General features: G+C 59.6%; 2 protein-coding genes across 6 annotated transcripts in view; both read right to left on the bottom strand.

The window, feature by feature from the left end:
• Window positions 1–310: 310 nt before the first annotated feature.
• STAC3 (SH3 and cysteine rich domain 3) lies at window positions 311–4,332 on the bottom strand. Of its 2 annotated transcripts, none has more exons than XM_082299220.1 (12): window positions 4,153–4,332; window positions 3,340–3,406; window positions 2,691–2,958; window positions 2,439–2,536; window positions 2,147–2,222; window positions 1,946–2,037; window positions 1,769–1,835; window positions 1,503–1,552; window positions 1,288–1,382; window positions 986–1,037; window positions 699–836; window positions 311–476 (listed from the first exon to the last, which is right to left on the bottom strand). In XM_082299220.1, the coding sequence occupies exons 2-12, from the start codon at window positions 3,403–3,405 to the stop codon at window positions 378–380; spliced, it is 1,101 nt and encodes a 366-aa protein (XP_082155346.1). In that variant the 5' UTR covers window position 3,406; window positions 4,153–4,332; the 3' UTR covers window positions 311–377. The 2 variants fall into 2 exon arrangements, with proteins under 2 accessions (XP_082155346.1, XP_082155347.1); XM_082299221.1 differs by having other exon boundaries at window positions 2,691–2,955; window positions 4,153–4,321.
• Window positions 4,333–5,294: 962 nt separating this feature from the next.
• The window catches only part of R3HDM2 (R3H domain containing 2), a 40,054-nt gene continuing 22,208 nt past the window's right edge, over window positions 5,295–23,140 (bottom strand). Inside the window, exons 6-24 of one of the 4 annotated variants that reach the window (XM_082299133.1) lie at window positions 22,697–22,775; window positions 21,969–22,028; window positions 21,651–21,791; window positions 21,031–21,139; window positions 19,825–19,920; window positions 18,898–18,929; window positions 16,728–16,960; window positions 14,156–14,325; window positions 12,126–12,215; window positions 11,298–11,540; window positions 10,608–10,734; window positions 9,941–10,176; window positions 9,464–9,618; window positions 8,937–9,037; window positions 8,155–8,324; window positions 7,863–8,007; window positions 7,676–7,776; window positions 7,494–7,578; window positions 5,295–5,996 (exon numbers count right to left, since the gene is read on the bottom strand). In XM_082299133.1, the coding sequence (XP_082155259.1) occupies window positions 5,653–5,996; window positions 7,494–7,578; window positions 7,676–7,776; window positions 7,863–8,007; window positions 8,155–8,324; window positions 8,937–9,037; window positions 9,464–9,618; window positions 9,941–10,176; window positions 10,608–10,734; window positions 11,298–11,540; window positions 12,126–12,215; window positions 14,156–14,325; window positions 16,728–16,960; window positions 18,898–18,929; window positions 19,825–19,920; window positions 21,031–21,139; window positions 21,651–21,791; window positions 21,969–22,028; window positions 22,697–22,775 (2,717 nt within the window). In that variant the 3' untranslated portion in view covers window positions 5,295–5,652. The remainder of the gene's footprint in view (window positions 5,997–7,493; window positions 7,579–7,675; window positions 7,777–7,862; window positions 8,008–8,154; window positions 8,325–8,936; window positions 9,038–9,463; window positions 9,619–9,940; window positions 10,177–10,607; window positions 10,735–11,297; window positions 11,541–12,125; window positions 12,216–14,155; window positions 14,326–16,727; window positions 16,961–18,897; window positions 18,930–19,824; window positions 19,921–21,030; window positions 21,140–21,650; window positions 21,792–21,968; window positions 22,029–22,696; window positions 22,776–23,140) is intronic. The other 3 variants (XM_082299135.1, XM_082299134.1, XM_082299136.1) reach the window with 3 other exon arrangements.

Here is a 23,140-nt window from a genome sequence, read left to right as displayed (position 1 = left end):
GGGGTGCCCCCTGCTTGCATCCAGTGTCTCTGGAGGTAGCAAAACCTCCCGCGGGGGGACAGCCCCTGAGGCACCTCCTGTCCCCCCCTCCTGCCCCGGTCCTGGGGGGGGACAGCTGCCCCAGGAACCCCATTGCTGGAGGCAGCAGGAATGGGGGTGCCCTTCCCTGACCCCATACCTGTCCCGCAGCCAGGGCTCCCCATCCCAATCCCGGGGTCCTTCCATTCCCCATCCCGAGGGTCCCCCGTCCCCATCCCTGCTCTGCAGCCGTTCTCTCCGTCCCTGTCCCCATCCCCACCCCACAGCCAGCGTCTCTCCGCCCCCATCCCAGGGGTGTCTCTGTCCCCATCCCGGGGGTCCCCCCCTCGCAGCCCCCCTCAGATCTCCTCCAGGAAGTCCACAGGGAACAGCCCCACTTTGCGGCCGGTGAAGACTTTGACGTAACCGTTCACCTCCTCCCCCTTCTGCACCACGATCTGCAGGCGAGAGGGGGCCGGGTGAGACCCCCGGGACCCCCCAGAGCGGGGGGAACCCCAGGTGTGGAGGGGTCGGGGCAGAGCAGGTCTCACCCAAGGGGCTGGGGGAGGTGGGAAGTGGGGAGGAGGGTGATGTTGGTTGTGGGGTGCAGCCGTGATGGGGGGCTTGGAGAGGGGCTGGGGGTCCCTGGGTGGTGATTGGGGGGGGAGGTCCCGTCTCACCTGATCCTTCTTGAGCGTGATCTGCCCGATCTCCCGGTTGCCCACGAAGGAACGCGTCACCTTGTGCACCCGCTCGCCCGCCCGCACCCGGATGATGAAGTTGGGGGGGAAATACCCGATTTTCTCACCGATCTTTCCCTGGAAGGAGGCAGTGGAGGAGTGCAAGGAGGGGTCGGAGCCAATCCAGGGGTCTCAGACCACCCCCTGCCAGGCTGGAGGTTGACAGCAGGTTCGGGTGTCCCCCCTTTCCCAGCCGAGCTCTCCCTCCCGCCGCACACCAGCCTCACCCGCCACCACTCCTCGTTGGAGTCATCGACCACCGTGATCTTCTCCCCCGGCCTGGAAGGGAAGGAAGGGCTCTCTGAGGGGGGGGCAGGACCCCCGGCCGTGGGAGACCCCAAGGAAAACCGCTTTTCCTGCAGAACCAGCTCCTCGAGCCCCGTATCTGGCAGGGGACACGCACAGCCCATGAGCTCAGGGACAGGCAGGTCCTGCACGGAGCAGCTCAGCCTTGGGAAATCCACAGAACCACATCGAGCCAAACCCCAAAAGCGTCGGGAAAGAGCCCAGGACAAGGCTGGGAACTCACGGGAAGTCCAGGTCGTCCTTCTCCAGGGCTTTGAAGCGATAAAGTGCCACGAAATAGTGGGACTGCAGGAACCCCCCTGGCTGCGGCTTCTTGCTCTGGGGGGACACAGTGGGGTTTGCAGTCCCAGGAGCTGCAGGCAGCCCTGAGGATCCCAGCAGGGAGATTCCACAGGCTCTATCCACAGTTTTGGGGCGCAGGGCAAGGATGAGGGGTACCTTGTCATCTGTTGGGCTCTTCTCAGCCTTCTTGTCCCCTTCAGAGGCACCTGGGAACGGGAGGAGCGGGTCACACCTCTCCTGGTGGTGCCTCCCGAGAGTCTCCTCAGCCAACGTGGGGATGCAGTGAGAGCCCCAGGGTGGGGACCTAAACCGGGGACCCTCTTTCTGCAGGACACACCCACCCTGCTGACCCCCTCAAGATCAGTCAGGGGCTCCCTCCCTGTCCCATGGGCTCAGCCCCCAACCCTCGGCCCCACGCTCACCACCCTCGGCTTTGCTCCCCACCGGCTTCGTGGCCTCCGACTCCTCGTCCATCATCGCAGCCAAGGGCTGGAAGGCACAGAGAGCTCTCAGGGAGTGCAGCATGGGGGGGCTGGAGGGCAGTGGGGTGCTGGCACCGCACCCGCTGGAATTTGGGGAGGGCCCGACCCCACACTCACGTTCTTCTTGTCTTCCTGCCCCTTCTTGCGCTCCTTGTTGGCCATGATGACGCCCGTCCGCAGCGTCTCGAACACGGGGTCGCTCCTGTTTGCTGGGGGGGCACGGGAATGGTGAGGGGGGGGTCAGGGATGGGACACGAGGGGATGGGGCACTCCGGGGTGGGTACCAAGGGGACGGGGCGCCCCAGCACGGGGACTCACAGAGCTGGTCCTTGGTGCCGGCGTACTGCTGGTCGCTGTAGAGGGGGGAGCTGTACGCCCGGCGGAACCCGGGGGGCTGCGAGGAGAGAGGGGGGGTCGCAGCATCAGCCACCCACCCGGACTCATAGGCCATCTGTCAGAGCTCGGGGACCCCGTAAAGGGGATGCCGGGATCCCCCTCTGAGCCAAGAAACGACAGGGGCGGTGGCACCTTTGTCCTGCCCGCGGGGGCCGAGGTGGCCGCTCCCGGAGGTGCCCGAGCCGGGGGCTGGAGGCGGGGGGGTGACACTCACGATCTTGCCGAAGCAACGCTGCATCTCCACGTAGGACTGGCAGTGGTGGTGGATGTTGGTCTTGCAGTTCTTGCACCTCAGGCCAAATTTGTTGTTGACTGGCAGTGAGGGGGGGGGGTGGAAAGGAGAGGGAATGTGACACTGCAGCTGTGAAACGGCCGGGACAGAGCCCTGGGCAGCCTTGGCCCCCAGCCTCAGCCCTTCCCGCGGCCCCCGGTCCTGCCCATGGCCCCCAGCCCCCTCAGGACTCACGGACGATCATGCGGGCACAAACATCGCAGAATTTGGGCTTTTTGAAGTAATGATCTTTGAACTTGTGGGGTTTGTCATTGACAAGTTTCTCGGGTTCGGGAGGGGGTTCGGGCTCCTCCTCCTCTTCCTCCTCTTCGTCATCCTCATAGATGTAGTAGATGGGTCCCCCCGAGGGGCTGACCAGCTCCCCGTTGGGCTGCGGCTCCAGCGCCGGCTCCGGCTCCTCCTTGGGTTTTCGCTGGAAAAGTTGCTTCAACTTCTGCAGCTGCTGGGGTGGAGAGGACGGATGGTGCGCGGCGGTGTGGGGGAGGCAGGAGGGCAGAGACCCCGTGCCTGGCTCCTCACCCCAGTGCCTCGACCCAGAGCCCCCCTCCACAGCGGGAGGAGACCCCAGGAATGCTCTGAGGATGGCGACCCTCCTCCCAGTCCCGTGAAGTCCCCACTAAAGGGAAAACTGTGGCTCCTGGGCACCTCATAGATGTGGGCAAGCCAGGGAAATGCCAAGCTGGGAAATGCCCACCCAGCAGTCGGCTGGATCGGGGTCCCACCAAGCACCCCCGGCACCCAAAGCCTCCTGGGGCTGCGGCAGGATGATGATAGAGAGGGGGCTTCCCCACCCATCCAATCTGCCCTGTGGACACCCACTTACCCGGCTCTTGGGTTTCCCACCTGAAGCAGGTGAAGCTGGTGGCTCTGGCACCTCCTTCTCCGTCATGCTGCGAGGGGAAGAGACACAGATGGCGTCGGCGGGGGCAGGTCCAGCTGCAGGAGCCCGGCAGGGGCTGAAGCGGTCAGACCCTGCTGGGTGGGCAGTGCCTCCCCTTCCCCTTCCCCTGCCCGTCCCGCAGCCGCTGTCCTGGCGAGGGCTGGTTCTGCCAGGGGAAACCCCGGGGTCACTCCCACCGCCCGTCCCGCAGCCCCTGCCCCGGCCAGGGCTGGTTCTGTCCAGGAGAGCCCCAGGGCCAGGCTGGAGGAGGCCGGTGCCCAGCCCAGAGCGTGGCACATCCGCTGACTCGGGGACGCGGTGCCAAGTGCTGTGAGCCAGCCCCTGGGCCACCTGCACGTGCCCACCTCGGCCTGGACATCCCCATCTCACCGTGAAACCGCAAACGGTGCCTCAGATGAGCACAACGGGGGACACTGATGGGCATCATCCGGCTTTCGGCTGCCACCGGGGCAGGAGCTGCTCCCACATGCCCCAAAGCCATCCCGATGCCACCTTTGCCAACCCTCCCTGCAGTGCTTCCTCCCAGACCTCGCTGTTTTTGGTGATACCCACCCCCCAAGCCCCTCCAGCCCCATGGAAACCTGCCAGGAAAACCATCGGGAAGCAGCAACGGAACTGGGGAGCGCTGGGGCGAGGGGCGCTGCGGGCGTGGGGCACCCCGAGGCCCTGCAGCAGCGGGGGGGACCCAGGGTGGGCACGGCCACGGCGAGGGGGGCCACACACGGGGACACTCACCCTGTGCTTGGAGTTCTCGCCCTGCGCTGGAGAACCCCCCGAAGGGCGGCCGGTGCCGGGGCCCCGGTGGCTGCAGAGCCCCCAGCCCCCCGTGCCCGGCGCGCGGGGAGGGCGGCAGCCGGCCCGGTCCCGTGGCGAGCGGAGTGACAGGGCAGAGGAGGACGACAGCTGAGCGGTGGCGGGGGCTGACGCCGGGAAATTGGAGCCCCAGCGTGCGCCGGGAGGGAGCGGGCGGAGGAGCCACCGGCTATTTGCGTTGGTGGTTGCTGGGCGTGCCAGGGGCCCCCCCAGCCTGGCATGGGACGGAGAAGGAACCGGGCACAGCGAGGGCTCCGGGAATCGGGCACACGGAGGGTTCCAGGGGCTGGGTACACCAAAGGCTCCAGCCTCGGTGTCTCCACTCGTGCGTTGGAGGCCCCTGAGGCTGGGGGGTCACCGGGCAGAGGGGCAGCAGTGGGGTCTCTCATGGGGTAGGAGTGGCTGCCTCGCACCCTCTGGCACCAAATCCTGCTGCTCCAGGCTCTGCTGGGATGGCGGGAGCTGGGATCCCACTGCTGCCAGGCTGCCTGTGACAGGAACAGGACCCTGGAGTTCACGGGCACCTCGGGGTCCCTCGGGTCCCTGCCTGGCTGTGGATGGCAGTGAGGTGGGAGCTGGCACAAGCCTGGGGTTGGAGCCCCCTTCTTCCTGGCAGCTCTTACCTGTCTGGCTGTACCTGCCCAGGAAGGTTGGGAGCATCCTGCTCCTGCCAGAGGCTCTGGCTGTGCCAGCCCAAATCCTGTCCCCACCTGCACCCGCCAGCTCCAGGTGCTGCTCCTGTCAGCAGGGATTTGATGCTTCCTGGCAGGGCACACAGCTGGGGGCACTCCTGGCCCTCATTCCTGCCCTGGAATTCCACAGCTGGATGGGGTCATGGACATCTCTCAGGGGAGTTCAGCCCCAATCCAGATGCTCTGATCCCAGCCTGGGTTCCCCACTTTGGCACACCACAGGCTCACAGCCCTTGGACATGCCAAGCTGGAGGGCAGCACTGGGCAGGACCATCTCCCTGCCAGTGTCCCTTCTGCTGTCCCCTCACCCCCCTGAGGCAGCACAGAGCCCCCAGCCCTGGCACTGGCAGAGAACGGAAAGTTACATTCGAGTGATGGGACAATTTTCCTTTTTTTTTTTTTTTTTAATTTAAAAACAACCCCCCAAATAAAATAAAACCAAAAATACCCCCCCGCAAAATAATAATCCGATTAAATAAAATGTGCAGTGAACATACCAATCAACACCTGTATGTGCGGTCCAACACAGTGCTTAAACAAAACCATAGACACAGGGGAGGGGGGCGGGCACGGGCGTCACTCCAAAAATAATAATAATTAAAAAAAAAAAAAAAAATCAACTTCTTGTCTCTTAATTATGTTCATATAAATATATCAAGGAAGGAGGGCGAGAGGAAGGGAGGGTGGGAGGAGAAGAGGCCCAGGGGAGTGCCCGGTGCCCGCGGGAGCCCTACTGGGAGCTTGCCCGCTCCAGCACCCGCAGGTCGTAGTTCTTTTTGGCCACGCGCAGCTTGAAGCGGCTGAGGGAGTTGTTGAGGCGGAGGGAGGCGTTTTGGGCAGCCAGAGGGCTGGGGAACACGGCCACGATGGTGTATAAGGCAGCGAGGTCACTGTGTCTGCCGTTCTCCGGAGTCCCGCTGTTGTCCCCGCCACCTCCGTCCCCGCGGCGCCCCTGAGTCTCTTTGAGCCACTGGATTTTGGCACCGGCCATGGCGAGCTGCGTGAAGAGCTTGTCGGCCTCTGTCCGTGTGATGCCCTCGGGCAGGTCCGTCACCTCCAGCACCCGGCCCAGCACTGCGGGGAAGGAGCCTCGTGTCACTGGCCAGGTCCTGGTGGCCCAGGAGCTGCCCTGGCCCCAGGCTAGAGCACCCACCTCTCCTGGGCACAGCAATGCCATGCAGTGCCAAGCTGCCCCCACAGCAGGAATCGATTTTTTTTAAGCCAGTCACTTCCCCTCCAAAGCATCCCTACCTGCTCCCTGGAATGCCCCATCCCAATCCCTTCTCGTGCCCACGCTCTGGTTCTGCTTCAGGAGGAGATGTGGGTATTTCCCAGTGTCCCAGGGCTATGGGGACACTCCTGGTGTCCTTAGGACAGCTGGGCAGTTCAGGCTTTCCCAGGGGCCCTGCCTGCTTTTCTATCCCAAACCTCCTGTACCAGGACTGGGAGCCAACCCCACGCTCCCACCCTGACCCTGGGAGGGAGAATGGCTGCACCCATGGAGGATGGTGGCACTGAGTGTGCCCTGCTGGTGGTCCCCAAATCCCTCTGCAGCTCCTGGGCCCTCCCTGATGGTACCCAAACCCCTCTGGCAGCTTCTGGCTCTGACCTCTGCCCCTGCCCCAATGGTACCCAAATCCCTCTGCAGCTCCAGCCCCTGCCCAGCAATCCTCAAACCCTTCTGCAGCTCCTGGACCCTCCCTGGTGGTCCCCAAATCCCTCTGCAGCTCCTGGACCCTCCCTGGTGGTACCCAAATCCCTCTGCAGCTCCTGGCTCCAGCCCTGGCCCTGGGCTTAGCAGAGCTGCTGAAGGGATTCTTTGCTAATATTAACGTGGCACGTACGGACCATTCCAGGGCAGGAGGGGGGAAGGCAGCTCTTAAAGGGCCCCTGCAAGCAGCTGCTGGTGGTGACACGGAGGTGACATGGGGGACATGCCTGAGGCCTCCAGAGGGTCAGTGAGAGCTGCTCCATCCAAGCTGTGGGTCCCTCCCTCCCCGAGGACCCAGCGGAGACACCCCGGGCATGGGGTGTCCTTCAGAGAGAAACGACTCACTGGGGCCCTCAGCCCTCACAGCCACGCTGGGACATCCCAAATCCCAAAGAGGAGGCTCTGAAGCTGCGGGCCCCATAGGAAAGGAAAACATGGATGGGAAGAGTGACTTGGGAAAGCAATGGTGGGAAATGAGATCTCAGTGTCTGGACACTCACTTTGTGCTGATAAAGAGGAATAAAATCCCAGTTCTGCCAGCTCCACCTGCTCCATCATTTCCACCCTCTGAGAGGCAGGAACAGGACCCAGGTGTCCTTTTCCTCCAGAGGTTTTACTCCCTGTTCTCCCACCTCCCTCGGGGCACAGCGGGCTGGGGCTGGATCTGCTGCACCCCCAGCCTGGGCTCACCTGGGCTGGGGGGTGTTTGTGGGTGTGGGGAGGAAGGACTGGCAGGAGCCACTGTCCAAAACCAGCACGGGGTCCTGTGGGATGCTGGCTTGGGCAGGGATGGCACCTGGAGTCTCCAACATCCATATGTGGGGACATCAGAGGGCAAAGGGGCTCGAGGGGTTACTTGCCTACGTCACTTGTCCCCAGGTCGGTGGACGCTGACTTTAGGGCCTGTCTCTTGCTCCGGTTTCCGTGTTTCATTCCGGTCTGCCCCTTGAAGGATAAAAAGGGCACCGTGTCACCTCAGGGGACACTGTGGCTTCACAGAGCCACAGAAGGGCCAGGAAAGGACGGCCTGGCCCGGCTGTACCTGGTGTCCTGTGTAGCTGGGCTGGTTGTGGAGCAGCGGCGGGGGACACAGGGACAGGTTGTACTGCAGCGGCTGGCCCAGCAGCGAGTACCGCCCGTCACCTGCACAAGGAGCCCGAGTTTGTGGGATCCCCGGAAATGCCGCAGCATTCCCAGCCCCGAGCTGGCCCCACACACCTCCCCCTTACCTTGTGCCGGGCCCATGGGCCTGGGGAACTGTGTGAGGACGGGGAGGGGGCTCAGCCCCGTGCACACGCTGTTGAGGTTGGTGACGGGCGACGGCGTCGGGGACTGGGTGGGGGATGTGATGGGGCTGTTCAGCTGGGTGCTGGCCTGGGGGAGGGACAGTGTCAGACACCCCCAGTGCTTGTGACCACTCCCACACCTGCCTTGACCCCATGGGGTAACCCCCCACCCCTCACCCAGCCCACCCCAAAGGCTGAGCTGCTTCCTTCCCGTCCCTCCCAGTCCCCCCAGTACCTGAGCACTGGTGTCGGGGTTGTAGAGGTCTCCTGGCTTCTGCCCCCGCTGCTCCAGGCTGTAGTACTTACAATGGCTCCACTGCACCACGGGGGGGTTCTGGGGGGCCTGGGGGCCGTTGGGGACATTCAGCTGCATCACCACCACACCGGGGCCTGACGGGGACACCCCTGGGGACAGACACAGGCACAGATGGCTCTGCTGCTGTGGGACACGCGGCACCTGCCCGGCCCTGCCACTGCACACCCTTCCCTACGATCCCACTCTGGACTCTCTCCTCTGCCACTCCTGCCTTTCTCCAGCTGCAAAAACCCCACCAGGACCTGCTGGGGATTCCTCTCTAATATCAAAGGTTACATCTGGGAGTGATGATGATTAATTCAGGAGAAATGGGAGCACAGGGGTCAAGCTGATGGATGGCAGCTCAGTGACCGCTCTGAGCATCTCCACAGAACTCCAGGCAAAGGCTCTGAGCACGGATCCAGGCACAGACCTCCACCATCCCAGTCCAGCTTCTGCCCCAGCTTGCTCCCAGCAGCCATGACAGGGAGCAGGAATCCCGAGGCTCCCCATCCGCAGTTCTTCCCGCTCTCGCCAATCCACAGCTCCCTCCACCCCCCTGCCCACCACGGCAGGGAGATGCCAGGCACAAGCCAGTGCCACATCCTGATCATTCCCAGACTAAGGAATCCCCTTGCACAGAAGTGGCCAGATTTGGCCGTGATCCAAAAGCTGATCCCACCCGTGCAGTCGATGCCAGCTCTGCCCATGGCCCCTCGTACCTGAATACTGCTGCTGCATCTGGGGGGGGCTGCAGGGCGCCGGGGACTGCGGCATCTGGTACTGCTCAGAGCCAGGAGGCTGCAGGAACCCCACGGATGGGCTGTGGGGCAGAGGGCTCAGGTGAGGATGGGGAGGAAGAGCTGGGGCATCTGCGCAGGTAATTCGCGGCTCCGTCTTTACTGGGATGGCTGGGCACATGGGAGCCTCTGGAGAGGGCTGGGGCACATGGGAGCCTGACACACTGGTGGCCAGGGAGCCCTGACTAAGGGAGCCAGGAATGGACAAGGTCAGGGAGGAGCAGCACTTGTGGCGCCCAGCTCCCTCCAGCCACAGGAGCAGGGTGTGCTCACAGCAGGATCATCATGGAATCACCAAACACAATCATGGAATCTCCTGAGTTGGAAGGGACCCACAAGGATCATCAAGGCTGACTCCTGGCCTTGATGGGACACCCCCAAAACCCCCACCGTGGGCACAGCACCCCTTTCTCCCCCAGGCAGGCCAGAACCCCCAGGCAGAGCTTCACCTGGTGCCATTCTGCTGGGCAGTGGGGATAACGCTGTAGTAGATGGGGACCCCTCCAGCCTGGAGCCCCCCCTGCACAGACTGGCTGGCTGGCACAAGCACCGGCTGCTGGAAGGGCTGCTGGACCACGTTCTGGGACTCACTGGCCATGGGAACCTGGGCAGGGAGGAAAGCAGCAGGTAACAGGTAACAGAGCAGGGGGAACAACCAAGGTGAAGAGATTCCAGGTGGTTTTTCCTTACAGCCCAGAGCAACCTCACCCAGGCACAGGCAGCCCCTCCCAGAGATTCTCCCGGTCCCCCTGCTCCAGATCCATCCCAAGGATTCCCACATGGATGTGCCCTCCCCAAGCTGGCAGGAATGCCCTGTGAGCAGATCCCCACCTCGGGCTCCATCCCTTAGGCACAGGAACGGGGCACATCCTGCACAGCCGAGGCCCCCTCCCAGCACCCCACGCTGGGCAGCAGCAGATGCCCACCTGGTACGAAGGCAGCGGCGTGTACTGCACCATCAGACCTTGCATCTGGCTCCCCATCCCACTCCTCTGGCTGCTGAGGAGCCCGGGGGGCTGCGCCTGCTGCACCCCCATCACGCTCTGCATCTGGCCCCCCATGTTGTTCCTCTGGCTGTTGAGGAGCCCGGGGGGCTGCGCCTGCTGCACCCCCATCACACCTTGGTATGTTTGCTGCTGGTTGGACATCATTGGCTGTAAACCTGCCAGAACAAGGTTTTGATGGAGCAGCTTCCCAGTTGGACACAGGAAACAGCCCCAGATTTAGGATTTAGGGAATCAATTCCTGCTCTGTTCCCACCTCCTGCTAAAGAGTGGGGAAAGGGCTTCCCTTAGAGCAGATGTGAACACACCCAAGGGAAGCTCCTGGCTTTAAATCCCCCTGGCAGCCCCTCAGTGGGGCTTAAATCCACCTCATCCCCCCTCCAGTGAACTGAGAGCAGAGGGAGGGGAAGGACTCAACAGCCTCTGCAGATGGAGGCATCCCAACTTCCCAGCCAAGAGGCAGGTCCAGCAAAGAGTGGGAGACAGGGAAGAGTGACCTGGCCCCACACAGCACACGGGAGATCTCTGGAGCCAACAAAAGCAACAAGAAAGGGAAAGCTGCCCCCATCCCCGCTTTCCAGCCCCTTACCTGGCTGCTGGGACTGCTGGGGGAGTTGCTGTGGGCGCTGGGAGCTGTAGGCCACTGGGTGACTGAGGGGTCGGTATTGCTGGCTGGAGTTCGGGTACTGCCCGGGGGGGTAGTAAGAAACCTGAATCTATTGGGGGCAAGAAAACACCATGGTGAGGACATGGCAAGGGGCAGGACCAAGAAAGCTGGTCCCCCAGGACCAGTTTTCTCTCTCACCTGGCCTGGCTTCTGCCGAAGGGAACCACCCAGGGCTTTGGCTCTGGCCAGCTGATGGCTCCTCGGGGAACCGCAGCCCCTTCCCGCGCCTCCCAGCCTCCTCATCCAAGCCTTTCCCAGCACAGTAGTGCAAGAGCACAGTAGGCACAACTCTCTCCTCACAGCTCAGGGGACAATCCTAGAGGTCACAAAGCCCTGCAGGACCCCAAAGAGAGCTTAGAGGTGTCAGCCCTGAGTCCGGCCACTGTCCCTCCCCCACCGCTGAGAGCCAGGAGTGGCCCTGGGGGTCCCAGGTAAGAGCCTCGTGGGCTCAGAGGGACACGGGGATCATCCTGTGCCTAGCAGGGGAGCACGAGACCCGGAGCCTGGACCCCCGTGGATGGATCCATCACCAACTAGCAGCAGAAAAAGAGGGACCCACTCCCCAGCAGTCCCTGGCCTGGCAGCTCTGGGGATGTCCCCTTGTGTCCTTACTTGCTGGGGAGGCTGAATGTAGCCCTGGGGCTGCAGCACCTGCTGAGTGGGGGCCGTGTGCCCCGAGGCGGAGTAGCTGGAGGTGGGGATGGGTTGCCCAGGGGTTGCCATGATGAATCCTGTCTGCTGAGGGTGCTGGGAGATGAGGGATGACTGGAACATCGCCGAGGAAGGATCTGGGGCTTCCGTCGAGCCCTGACGGCTGAGGCTGATCTGCCCGAAGGGGCTGCTGAGCTCGTCGGCCTGGAGTGGGATAAGGGAAGGATGGAGGAGGGTGGCACGTGGGACAGCAGCAGGGAGGACACAGCTCTGCTGGTAAATGCAGCCCCCTTCTCCCTGCTCTGGGAGCAGCTCCCCCAAAAAGGCCCCCACACACGAGCCACAGCCCCAGAGCAGCACAGGGGGACATGCGAACTGGGGGGGCCAAATGCTCAGCGGACATGGGGGACACTGCGGGGTCCCACGCAGGCAGGGGTGACTCCAGCCCAGCGGCCACGTCCCACAGGGCACACCATTCCCAAAAGATCCCGGTGGAGACAACACAGGGGCTTGGCTGAGCCCACAGGGTGGCTCCAGACCCCAGCACTGAGCACAGGCATGGCTGGGGAGCTCTGGGCTTGGAATTTGCTCTTCCCAGGCTCTTTCCAAGAGCTCCACTCCAGCAGCAGTGCTCCCATGGCCTCGGGCATCCCGCTGCAGCGCAGAGCTCCGTGAATCCCAGCCCCAGGGGGTGGGTGTCCGGGACGTACCTGATCAGCACAAGCTCACACAACACAAACACAGCACAGAGCACAACAGACAGTGCAGAAGAGGAACTGGGGTTTGTACCAGGTTGTACTGCTGGGGTGGAGAGACTGGCAAGAGGACTTGGGGGCAGGAGCTTGGAGAGTACGGAACGGGCTGCAGCGCCGGGACCGGCTACGACCAGCAGAGAAGGGAATGGAGAGAGATCAGGGGGAAAGGAGGGAGAGGAAAAGGGGAATAAAAAGGAAGGGAGGGAGGGAGGGAGGAAGGAAGGAAAAGGAAGGAAAAGGAAGGAAAAAGAAGGAAAAGGAAGGAAAAGGAAGGAAAAGGAAGGAAAAGGAAGGAAAAGGAAGGAAAAGGAAGGAAAAGGAAGGAAAAGGAAGGAAAAGGAAGGAAAAGGAAGGAAAAGGAAGGAAAAGGAAGGAGAGAAAGAAGGAACAACAAGGTTAGTCAAGTGAGCCAACTGCAAACACAGAGGGGCGTTGCAGGGGTTGGGAAGCACAGAGACCATTCCAGGGCAGCATCCATCCCATCAGATACGGCCCAGCCGGAGGCTCTGCAGAGCTGGGGACGAGTGAGCTGCCCCAAAGCAGCTCCTGCCTGGCAGGAAGAGTGACACGAGTTCACCAGGGCCAGCAGCAGCAGGAGCAGCGTCTCCCAGCACAGCCCTCGTGTCTCTCCCGTTTCCAGCATTCCCTGCAGTGCTCCTTGGCCATTCCTGCACACTCACCTTCCACAGGGACCCCCACTGTGTCACCTGGGGCACCGGCTTTATGAGAAGCCCTCACTCAAACCCCACACCCCCTGCTTTGGGCACTGTGATGGTCAGTGCTGGACAGGGGGGTTTGATCTTTTCATTTGACCTTTGGTGACATGGAAGGGACAGGGACATGGGGCTGGTGCATTTCCAGACCCTTCACCAACAGTCAAACCCCTGAAATCAGTTTTACCAGGACCTAAACCCTTGGACGAGACAGTAGAAGATACAAACTGAAACCCCAGCACAACCCGGTGATCCTGCACGAGATCCCACCCAGGGACTCTGCATTTCTAGCTCCAGACAGACACCCCAGGGACACAGCTCATCCCTTGAGCCCCAGAATCCTCCACAAACAGATCCACAACCCCAGAGCCACTCCAGGGCTCTCCCCTCTCCTGCAGCTGGGAACAGCCAGCAAGGAGCTGTTCCTGTTACCTGCACTAAAAGCTTTTCGAGGAGGTTCTTCCCTCCTCTCATTCCAGTCTAGTGAAAACACTGAGAATCACGGAGCAGCCCAAGCTGGAAGGGCCCTCAGGAGAACACGTGGTCCAACTTTTCATGGGAAAGGGAGCCTTGGTGTGGTTATCCAGCAACCTCCCTGCCCTGCTGCACCTTGAACCCCTCCGCTGTAACTCCAGCAGCTCTTTGCTGTAGGAGACACCACGAGCCCAAGGTGATGCCAGAGGAGTCTTGCGGAGCTCCTGGGCAGGCTGAGGTCCAGCACCAACGTGTGGGACAGGAAGGTGCTGTGGACACCCCCACACCACCACCCACTCCACATGAATGTGCTCCCCAAACCTCACATTGGGATGGTTCCCACCCCATCCCCACCCCTGCAGCAGGGCAGGGCTGGGCTGTGGTTGGTCACAGCCTCGGGAGCAGAACATGGACATGGGAATGTCACCCATGGGTGCTTCCTGGAGGGTTCCAGCCCTGGGAACAGCCCAGCAGGCTGTGGGACACAGAACATCCCTTGGCTTTAACACAGGGAGGGATGGTCTGGAGGACACAACAGGCATTGCTCCAGGCCTGCCTTCCCCCAGGACTTCAGATCAGCCCTGGGGAGCTCAAATCCAACACCCATTCGGGATGGTGCTGAGTGGAACTGGTTCCAGTTTGCCACTCATCCAAAGGGCTACAGACCCTTTTCCAGGGGGGCTGCTGGCCTGAGCAGACCATAGGGAGCTGGGAAGGTGGGATATCCCACGGAATCACTCAGACACAGCAAAGCCCAACCTCCTCCTGCTCTGCCATCAGCACAGCAGGACAGCGAGCGTGGGGACCCCCAAAGCCCAGAGTACCCCGGGATTCCTCCAGCCCGGCCTCCCCGCTCCCTGTGCCCTGTGGGACTCACCTGGGACATCATGGGGCTGCTCATGGCCGGCTGCTGCTGGCCTGGGGGGAGGCCAGGGGCCTGCGGGGGCGGCTGTGGGGGCGGCTGTGGGGCCGTGCAGGGCAGGAGGCCACGGCTGGGCTGCGATGATGGGGACTGGCTGCAGGTCTCAGGGGCACCTAGCACCAAACCTGCAACAGAGACAGGCATGGAGGGCTGGGATCCAGGAGGAAAGGGGAGGGCTCGGGGGGATCCTGTCACGGCTGGAGCTCCCACGGGGACATGCGAGCAGGCGGTGGGATGAGGGATGGTTTGTCTCTGCTCACAGCAAAGCAAGGTGCTGACACTCCAGGGCGTGGCACCTCCCTCCTCGCCATGTCCAGGTGCACACACTGACCCTCCAAAGCTGATCAGGGATCTCCTCCTCTGCCCCACAGGCAGGGAAGAGGAATTGGGCTGCCAACAGCAGCACTGGCCCGGTGGAGGCTCTTCACCCCCACAGGATCCCAAAACCAGGGAGCTGCCAGGCACACCTGCGTCAGCTCAGGACCACGAGAGTCTGTGGGAAGGAGCCGGAGAGCTGCTCCCAGTCCCAGCTCAGCTCTGAGCACAGCCCCACCTGCACACCAACGCTGTCATGACCCATCTGACTGCCCGGAGCAGAGGGGAGTGGGGGGATCCCATTCCACGGCCTCACTGAGCCCCTTTTCTCCCAGGAAAAGGCTGGGAGATGATGGCAGGCTGAAAGCAATCCCTTCCCATGGCAGGAAAAGCTGGGAAGGAGCACGATATGCACTGCTGGCACCCAGCTGGGAAGTGTCTCCTCAGTATTCCGGTCTTACTTCCAAAAATAAAAGGGTTGTGCAACTACTGCTCGATGCCCAGTGGCTGCTGTTTAACCAGTGCTGCCTCTGATCTCCCACATTTCCACAGCTGATCTCCAGGGATTCTGCTGAGGAGCTCTGTCAGCAGCCACGCACTGCAAAGGAGGGAATATTCCACTGGCCCAGCTGCTCAAGGACTGGATGGGAGAAGAGCCCCTGAGTCCCAAGCACTTCCACCCCCACGGAATAAACAGGAGGATGTGGAAGAAGGTGGGCTTGGTGTTTTTTCCCCTCGAGCGACAATTCCTTTGCATTTTTTTTCCCTTTCTCCCAAGATGTTTCTGATCACTTGCCATTATATAAAGCCAGGAAAGCAAATGTTCTGTTCCCGGGGTGGGGCCTGGAGGAAAAATTACAGGAAGAGCCAAAAAGCAGCTTTTCTCTCACTCCGCTCGGCACACACCGGGACAGATCTTCAGTAAGTGCTCCCAGCACTCCATGAATCAGTCCTGGAGATGGCTGCAGCTCCCAGAGTGAGCACAGCCCTGCACACGATGGGAACAGGATCCCGGGAGACACTATGGGCACCTCTGAACTGGGAGATGAAGGTGTGGTTCCAAAGCCAGGCTGGGTGCTGGGATCCAGCCCTGGAAGGATTCTTGTGGAGCAGTTATTGCCCACATGCACCAATCTGCCCCTCCTGCCCACAAAAATGATGGTTCCCAAGGGTTTGGCACCTGCTGCTGACCAGTGGGAACAGAGGATGGTGGGACAACACCAGGTTCTGCTCAGTGACACCACACAGCCACCAGCTGCCCCACAGCTCCTCAGCTGTCACGGGATTAAATGAGAGCAAAACCCAGGCTGCCTCTTCCACAAACATCTTTCAGGTGTTTCAGCCAAGCAGCTGGTTGGAAATCAGGGATTCTGCTCCTCCCTGACCCAGGGGAGGTGTCCTGGACATACCCACCCAGCACACACATCCCTTGGGAAGCTGCTGCCAGAACAGGCCACCCGTGACACCCCAGGGGAACATCCCCCGTGCGTGGGCTGGGCTCTGTGGCACCTGGATGGACAAGGAAGGACTGAGCTGAAGCAGCAGAGACTCGGGATCCTAATTCCCTTTGGCTCCAGCCAAATTCCCCTTGGCTCCCAGCAGCTCTGGAGCTCAAGCCTGCAGTTTGCTCCCATCCCGTGAATCCCTGAGAGAACATCATGGGCAGATCCCAGTTACAGAGTCCTTGATGAGGTAACTGCAGCGTCTGACGAGACCAATGGGTGACACCTTTCACGGCCCTCCTCCTTGGAAAGCAAGACCCAGTGCCAGGAGATTCATCCTGAGGATCCTCAGGGGTGGGAGAGATTTTGGAAGCAGAAGGGAACAGCAACACAACTTGGGGCACAGCAGAGGAGAGAAAACAACACAAATTGGGAGTTTGAGTCGCAGGAGCTGGGAGCAAACTCTGCCCTTTGCCCCAGGTAACTCTGCTGAAGAGATGGGAGAGGTAATGGTGAGCTCTGAAGAAGCAGGTGATGAACCAGGTGGCACAACCAGCTGGCACATCCATGCCAGGCTACCGAGATCCTGGTGCCACCCATGTCCTGTTTTAACCAGAGCATCACAAGCCCCAGTTCCCCAGCCCAAAACCAATCTGTCAGGTGGTGCCCTTTGGCAGGGAAAGAGCTCCAGTTCCCCAGCCCAAAAACTGTGTGCCAGGTGCCCTTTGGCAGGGAAAGGGCCCCACACCTGCCTGGAAGCAGTGCCGTACCTGCCCGTGACGTCCTGCTGGCAGTGCTGCCCTTGCTGCTCCCGATGCTGTCCCCCCGGGTCAGGATGGAGATGCCACTGAAGCTGCTGGCTTTGGTGACGGGCGGCCGCAGGCTGCGGATGGAGCCGTCCGAATCCGTGCTGCTCCAGGGCCGTGGCTCCAGGGATTTGATCTCGCTCTCGGTGCTGCTCTGGCGGCTGCCCGAGGCCCGGCTCAGCCCGTCCCGGTTGCCCCTGCAGAGAGCAGAGGAGTCAAACTGGGCTCCAGTGAAGGGGCAGTGGCAGAGCTGCTGGTGCTGCACCAGCACACCCAGGGCAGGGTGGTGGGGACAGTCAGCAGCTGGGTTTGGGACCCTTTTGGGGCGGGGGGGGGGAGGGGGGAAGGAGTCTGACAGCAAAAACCTCCCCAGGGCACAGCTTTTTGTGCTGACCCAGTCCCTGCAGTGACAGGCAGCTCCTGGCCCCTTCCCCAGCCTGACTCCAGCCTGGAGGAGACCCCAGCAGGGTCAGAGTAAGATCCTGTGCTAAAAAGCTCCCCATTTTAGAACGGGGAGCTTTTAAAAGCCTGGAGACAAGGCTGATGGAGATCTTGGACACCACTTCCCACCCCAGCCCTGGTGAGGATTTCTGCCCAGCTGGGCCTGTTTGCCCAAAGCTGTGGCTGCCGCATCCCTGGAGGTGTCCAAGGCCAGGTTGGACAGGGCTTGGAGCAACCTGGGATGGTGGGAGGTGTCCCTGCCCATGGCACGGGGGTGGAAAGGGATGAGTTTTAAAGTCCCTTCCAACCCAAACCATTCCAGGATTCTGGGATATCACTACCCCAGAGCTGTGCCCCCACTGACCACCCTCCCTCAGCCCAGGCCAGCTCTGGCCACAGCAGGATTTTATGGACTATCAGCACATGACCCCGAGCAGTGAGCCTGGTCTATCAGCCCAGTTAGGAAGCCTGGGAATGGGTTCCTGGGCTTTCCCTGGGGACGGATGGTGAAGAAGAGCTGCCAAGCCTGGCTCAGAAAAAAGAGGCTTGAAAGGAACTCCTGAGGTGATGTCCTGGGCTGCTGGGAGCGTGTGGGAGCCAAAAATGCATCTCTTGGAAAAGCAGCACAATGGTTATGTCCCTAGAGAGCTCAAAATGGTCCCGAGGCCCACATCTCCTTCCTCTCCCATCCAGGGAAACCCCAAAAGCAGCTTAACCGAGCTCCTCGGGGCCTGGGCACCACAGGCAGGGAAGCTCTTGGCACAGCTGTGGCTGCAGCTCAGCTCCCAAAGCTGCAGCCGCATCAGCAACGGGGCTTTTGCTCCATTCTGGGGGAGTTTTACTCCAACCTCACAGATCTGAGAACTGTCCTTGCTGCCCTGAACACCCCAGGCACAGCCCCTGTGACTGTGCTGAGGACACCGCATTCTCCAGGACAGCCTGAGGCAGGTGACGGCCCAAGGAGAGGCACAAAGCTGCTCCTGCCTGGCTCAGATCCTCCTGTCCTGTCCCACACGGAGCTGCCCCATCTGCAGAGCTTTGGCTGGGACAGCAGAGCCCAGCAGGGATGAGGCTCTCTCCCTTTTGATCCCGTTTTTATCCCCACACCTCGGCAGCCGGGTCTGTGCCCGGTGACTCACCAGCCTCACGTCAACCCTTTCATCCATGGGAAAACTGCTTAATAAGAAAATGCTGCTCAAACACGTTCCCAGGGCCCTCAGCAGCTCCTCTGGCTGAGCTGGAGCCTGAGACACTTCACTGTCACCATTAAATCATCCAGCCTTGATAATCAGGGATTAGGGACAACCCTGCCTGATCCTAATGCTGATCCTGGCACTGTAAGGGCAGGGATTTCCTATCCTTTTGGGGAACAAGAAGTGGAATGGTTTGAAAACTGCTGGAATTCCTCCCTGTCATTCCCAGCCTCCTTTTTAATTGATGAATCAGCCAAAAAAGGACTCCAAATTGACATTGCAAAGAAAACACCGTCGGTAAGTCCACGAGCAGCTGCGCATGGGGGGGACTCAGCAGGACACAGCACAAAATAAATCACACAGAGATCCCTACAAATCTGCCTCTGTCTGTGGGAGCTACAAACAAAGCCTTCTGTGGAGAGTCTGATGAGGGGAAAGCATCATTTTAGAGTCATGCAGGGCTCTGGAGACACCCCCAGGGGCTGCAGGGCAGCACTCACCTGCTGTCCGTGAGGTATCCGTTCTGGCCAGACTGGGAGCACGACCACAGAGATGGGGAGGAAAGAAAAAGGAAATTTAGTAACTCTGGAAGAACAAACCCAGGTGATTCCAGAGGGTGGGGCTGGGACAGTGTGTGTTGAAGTGTGGTGCCGAACCTCCTGCACATCAGCTCCCTGTGGATCTCCAGCCAGGCCTCTGGGAACCTTTCCTGATCCCTGTGAACCCGAGATCTCTCAAATCTGAGTCCTCAGCTCCCTCCTGCATTGAGGCAGCTTTGATTTGTCCATGTGACAATCGAGGCCAGGCACAGAAGGGTCTTTATGGACTAAATGCAGCATTTGGAGCTGACTCCAGCTGGGAGTGCCCTTGGAGCAGCCTCTGAGCCAGATGGGAGCGTGGGACACGGCTCCAAGCAGAGAGCAGGGATTTCAGGAAGCAATACCCGAGCTGGACACTTCATGAGACAGACAATAAACAGCCTCCTCAAATTCCTCTTGGGAATGCCCAAATTCCTCGTGGGAATACCCAAATTCCCCCAGGAAAGGCAGAGCCCTGCACTGCTGGGTCAGGAGGTAGAAGCTCCAGCACACGGAAGAAACTGGGAGATGCAGCTGCTGCTCCCTTTGGGGCAGGAACTGGTTTTCTGATCACCCCAAAAATGCCACTGTGTAAATTTATCATCTTCTGGGCAGCAAGGAACAGGACTGTATCCACTGATCCCTGAAATTTTAGGGAAGGAGCAGATTGGAGGGTGCAGGCGTATCTCAGACGTCTTTGTTGGGAGCTGGAATTCACTGGCACATCCCCAAAATTCTGGGAAATTGGTCAAAAAGGCAACAACAAGACCTGACCTCTCAGCATATTCAAGGCCACCTTCTGCCCCAAAGCTCCAGGAGGGTCCTGGCAGGTGAATGATCCAAACTTACCTCTCGTGCAAATATCCGCTCCCTGACCCGCTGATATTCCTCCTCTCGCTCTTCTATGGATTTGCTCCTTCTCCCATCCTGCAAGGGGAGTCTGATCTGAAGGGACAAACACAGCTCAGGGGTCAGCAGTTGCCAGCGGGAGCAGTCAGCTGCTGGGAATTTTGGGTGGGATGTGGATTAGGTGGTGCCTGGATGCAGTGATTCAGCCTCTGCCTTTGGACCTACCTTCGGGACACCCGAGTCCAGGGATGAACCTCCCAGAGGTGCCAGGATGTTCATTCCTGGACATCCATCCACCTCCTGCCCCGAGCACAACCACCCTGCCTGAACTCTGCCTGAGCCAGAGATCAGGAATATCCCCAACAGTCTGTTCCCAGGGGGAAAAGCTGAAGGTCACCCTTTGGAGCTTGTGCCAACGCTCCTGCTCCCTCAGAGATTCTGTGCTGTGGGCAGCCGCACCCCTGAGTGCCACCACAGGGAAACCAAAATCTGGGGTTGACTGCAGTGACCAGCTTCTCATCCTGACTGGAATTCAGGAACAGGTCCCAGAGCACAGGACAGCGCTGGGGTGATGTGACTCTGGGGTTAGATGGGATATTGGGAAAGAATTCCTCCCTGGGAGGGTGGGGAGGCCCTGGCACAGGGTGCCCAGAGAAGCTGTGGCTGCCCCTGGATCCCTGGGCATGTCCAAGGCCAGGTTGGATGGGGCTTGGAGCACCCTGGGATAGTGGAAGGTGTCCCTGCCATGGCAGGGGTGGCACTGGATGAGCTTTAAGGTCTTTTCCAACCCAAACCACTCCATGTTTCTATGAAGATGGGAGCTACAAGACCCCGAGATGCCTGGGGAAGGGCAGGACTCACTGCATGCCCTGGGAAGAGAGAGGGGAAAGACACTTGGCAACACTCAGCTGAGGGGTATTCCCAAGGAAACCTTGGCAAAAGGCTCCACCTTAAAACCTGGCCTCGCCCCTGGTAGATTTGAGGGTATGGAGGAGCACACCCATGGAACCCACACCAATTCTTCATCCATTTCCACAGTACTTGGAAAAGTTTTCACAAAATTCAGATGCTGCTGCTTGGTGGGGTGGGAGCTTCTATGAAATGCTACTTCAGGAAACCCAAAAGAATTCTGGAGTTGTTCTTGCCTTGTGATCGGTCACATTTGACTTTCCCAAAGGCTGCAGATGCCCCACGGCCACCCCTCACCTGGTTATCATCCCGATCCATGCTGGTGTCATCCCGTTTCAGGATAAACCTCTGCGGGAACTCTGCGTTCTTCTCATCCTTGATGTGCTCAGAGAACCTCTGCTCAGGGCTGCAGGGAAACCAAGCCTTGTTAGGAGGGGAAAACCGGGCCCAGAACAGACCAAGATGTTTGTGATGTGAAATTTCGGCTCTGGCTGATGGCATCGAGAGCTCCTGTCCCTTCTCCAGGAACTACAGCGAGCCAGGGAGGGCTGGAAGGAAAAGATTCTTCCCTATTCCTTCATTCCATGACTCTGATTCTTCTAGAGAGGGATCTCCCCTTCTTATGAGGCAACAAAAAATGTGGTGTGGAACCCATCCTGCTACAGAGCATTCCTGGGCTGGGGGAGAGGGGGAAAGGGGGAAAGGGGGAAAGGGGGAAAGGGGAAAAGGGGAAAAGGGGGAAAGGGGGAAAGGGGGAAAGGGGGAAAGGGGGAAAGGGGGAAAGGGGGAAAGGGGGAAAGGGGGAAAGGGGGAAAGGGGGAAGGGAAGGGAAGGGAAGGGAAGGGAAGGGAAGGGAAGGGAAGGGAAGGGAAGGGAAGGGAAGGGAAGGGAAGGGAAGGGAAGAGAAGGGACCTTACATTCGTGTGTTACTGGTTTTGTTGATGATCACAGCCTTCCCGGTCTGATCCACGTTGTGATCCATCCCGAAATAAGCCGCAACCCGGTGGAGCAGCATCCGGTGGTACGAGGTCATCTGGGGGAACTTCTTGAACTGATTGCTGGGAAGAGGAGGAAAGGGTTGGAATTCCAAGCAGTTGGTCACGTCAGGATGTACAAGGGAAGAGGTCTCCTCACCAGTGTGTCCCAAGAATGTTCCCTTCTCCCCTGGGAGCCCGAATTCCCAAACTCCGCATTACAAACCCCTTTTTCTTGACACAAACTTGATGATCACTTACTTGTTATCACTAATGAACTCCAGAATCTCCTGTTCCAACTTGAGCAGCATCATTCTATCCCTGCCAAGAAAAAAGAAAGGAAAAGGCCACTTTAGGGACAGTGGAACAGCATTTCCTGATCCCGACCCCTCTCCTGCAGCAGAACAAGTCCCAGACTCCCGGAGCAGGTGACACCTGATTCCACATGGTAACAGAATGGGCTAAAGAACTCCATGCTTTGCAAATATTCCAAACTGAACACCAGATTTTTTCCAGTTTAAAGTTGTTTTGCTAACAGTGCTTGGCTTTGGAAAGCCTGAATCTCTGCTCTGCTGGAAGCTCCACTGGTGGAGATTCCAGCTTTGCTATTCCCTTGCCAGCCTTTCCCTCAATTCCACTGATTGTCCCCCCAGCTCCTTTATGGGCTGACACTTGACAATCATTTATAGAAAAGGGTTTAAGGCAATCAGAACTATTTCTTTGCATTCAACCAAATCATTTGTCCTCTCTCTCTCCATCAAACACATGTTTGTAATTCCATGTTTGGAATTAAACAGGATATAAAATAACAGTTGTGCTTTTAGTTTCTGCATCGTCCCAGCTCTGGTAACTCCTGGAATTCCAAAGAGGAAAACACAAAACCACTTGCAGGTCTGTCTGGAGGTGCTGCAATACCCCAGGATACAGGAATGCCCAAAGACAGGGACACACAGACCCCTCAGGGAGTAGTTTTACTGACCAGGACCTACCGTGGGTTTTTTTTCAGTGTATTTACTAAAAATTCATGCAAATCTATTCCAGTGGAGTCTGTATATTCCTGGCTGGAATCTGAAAAAAAAACAAGGGCAGCAGAACAAATTAACAAAAAAACCCCCCAAATTACCACAGAGGGAGGGGAAGGGGAAGGGGAAGGGGAAGGGGAAGGGGAAGGGGAAGGGGAAGGGGAAGGGGAAGGGGAAGGGGAAGGGGAAGGGGAAGGGAAGGGGAGAGGAGGAAGGAAGGGGAGAGGAGGAAGGAAGGGGAGAGGAAAGGGCTGTGTTTCAGTGTCTGTGTGCACGAGGATGATGTTCCTGCATTCCCCAGTCTAACCCAGGGATTAAGCAGCCTTTTCCCAGGACAGCAGGACCAGCACACCCAGTACAAGGTACTCCAAGGCCCCATTAGGAGGATTCCAGACAGAGTTTGATGGGATG

Source organism: Coloeus monedula (assembly GCF_965178545.1).
Source record: "Coloeus monedula genome assembly, chromosome: 30".
NCBI lineage: Eukaryota > Metazoa > Chordata > Aves > Passeriformes > Corvidae > Coloeus > Coloeus monedula.
Note: the sequence above shows the minus strand (reverse complement) of the source record. Positions and strands in the feature narration are given on the sequence as shown.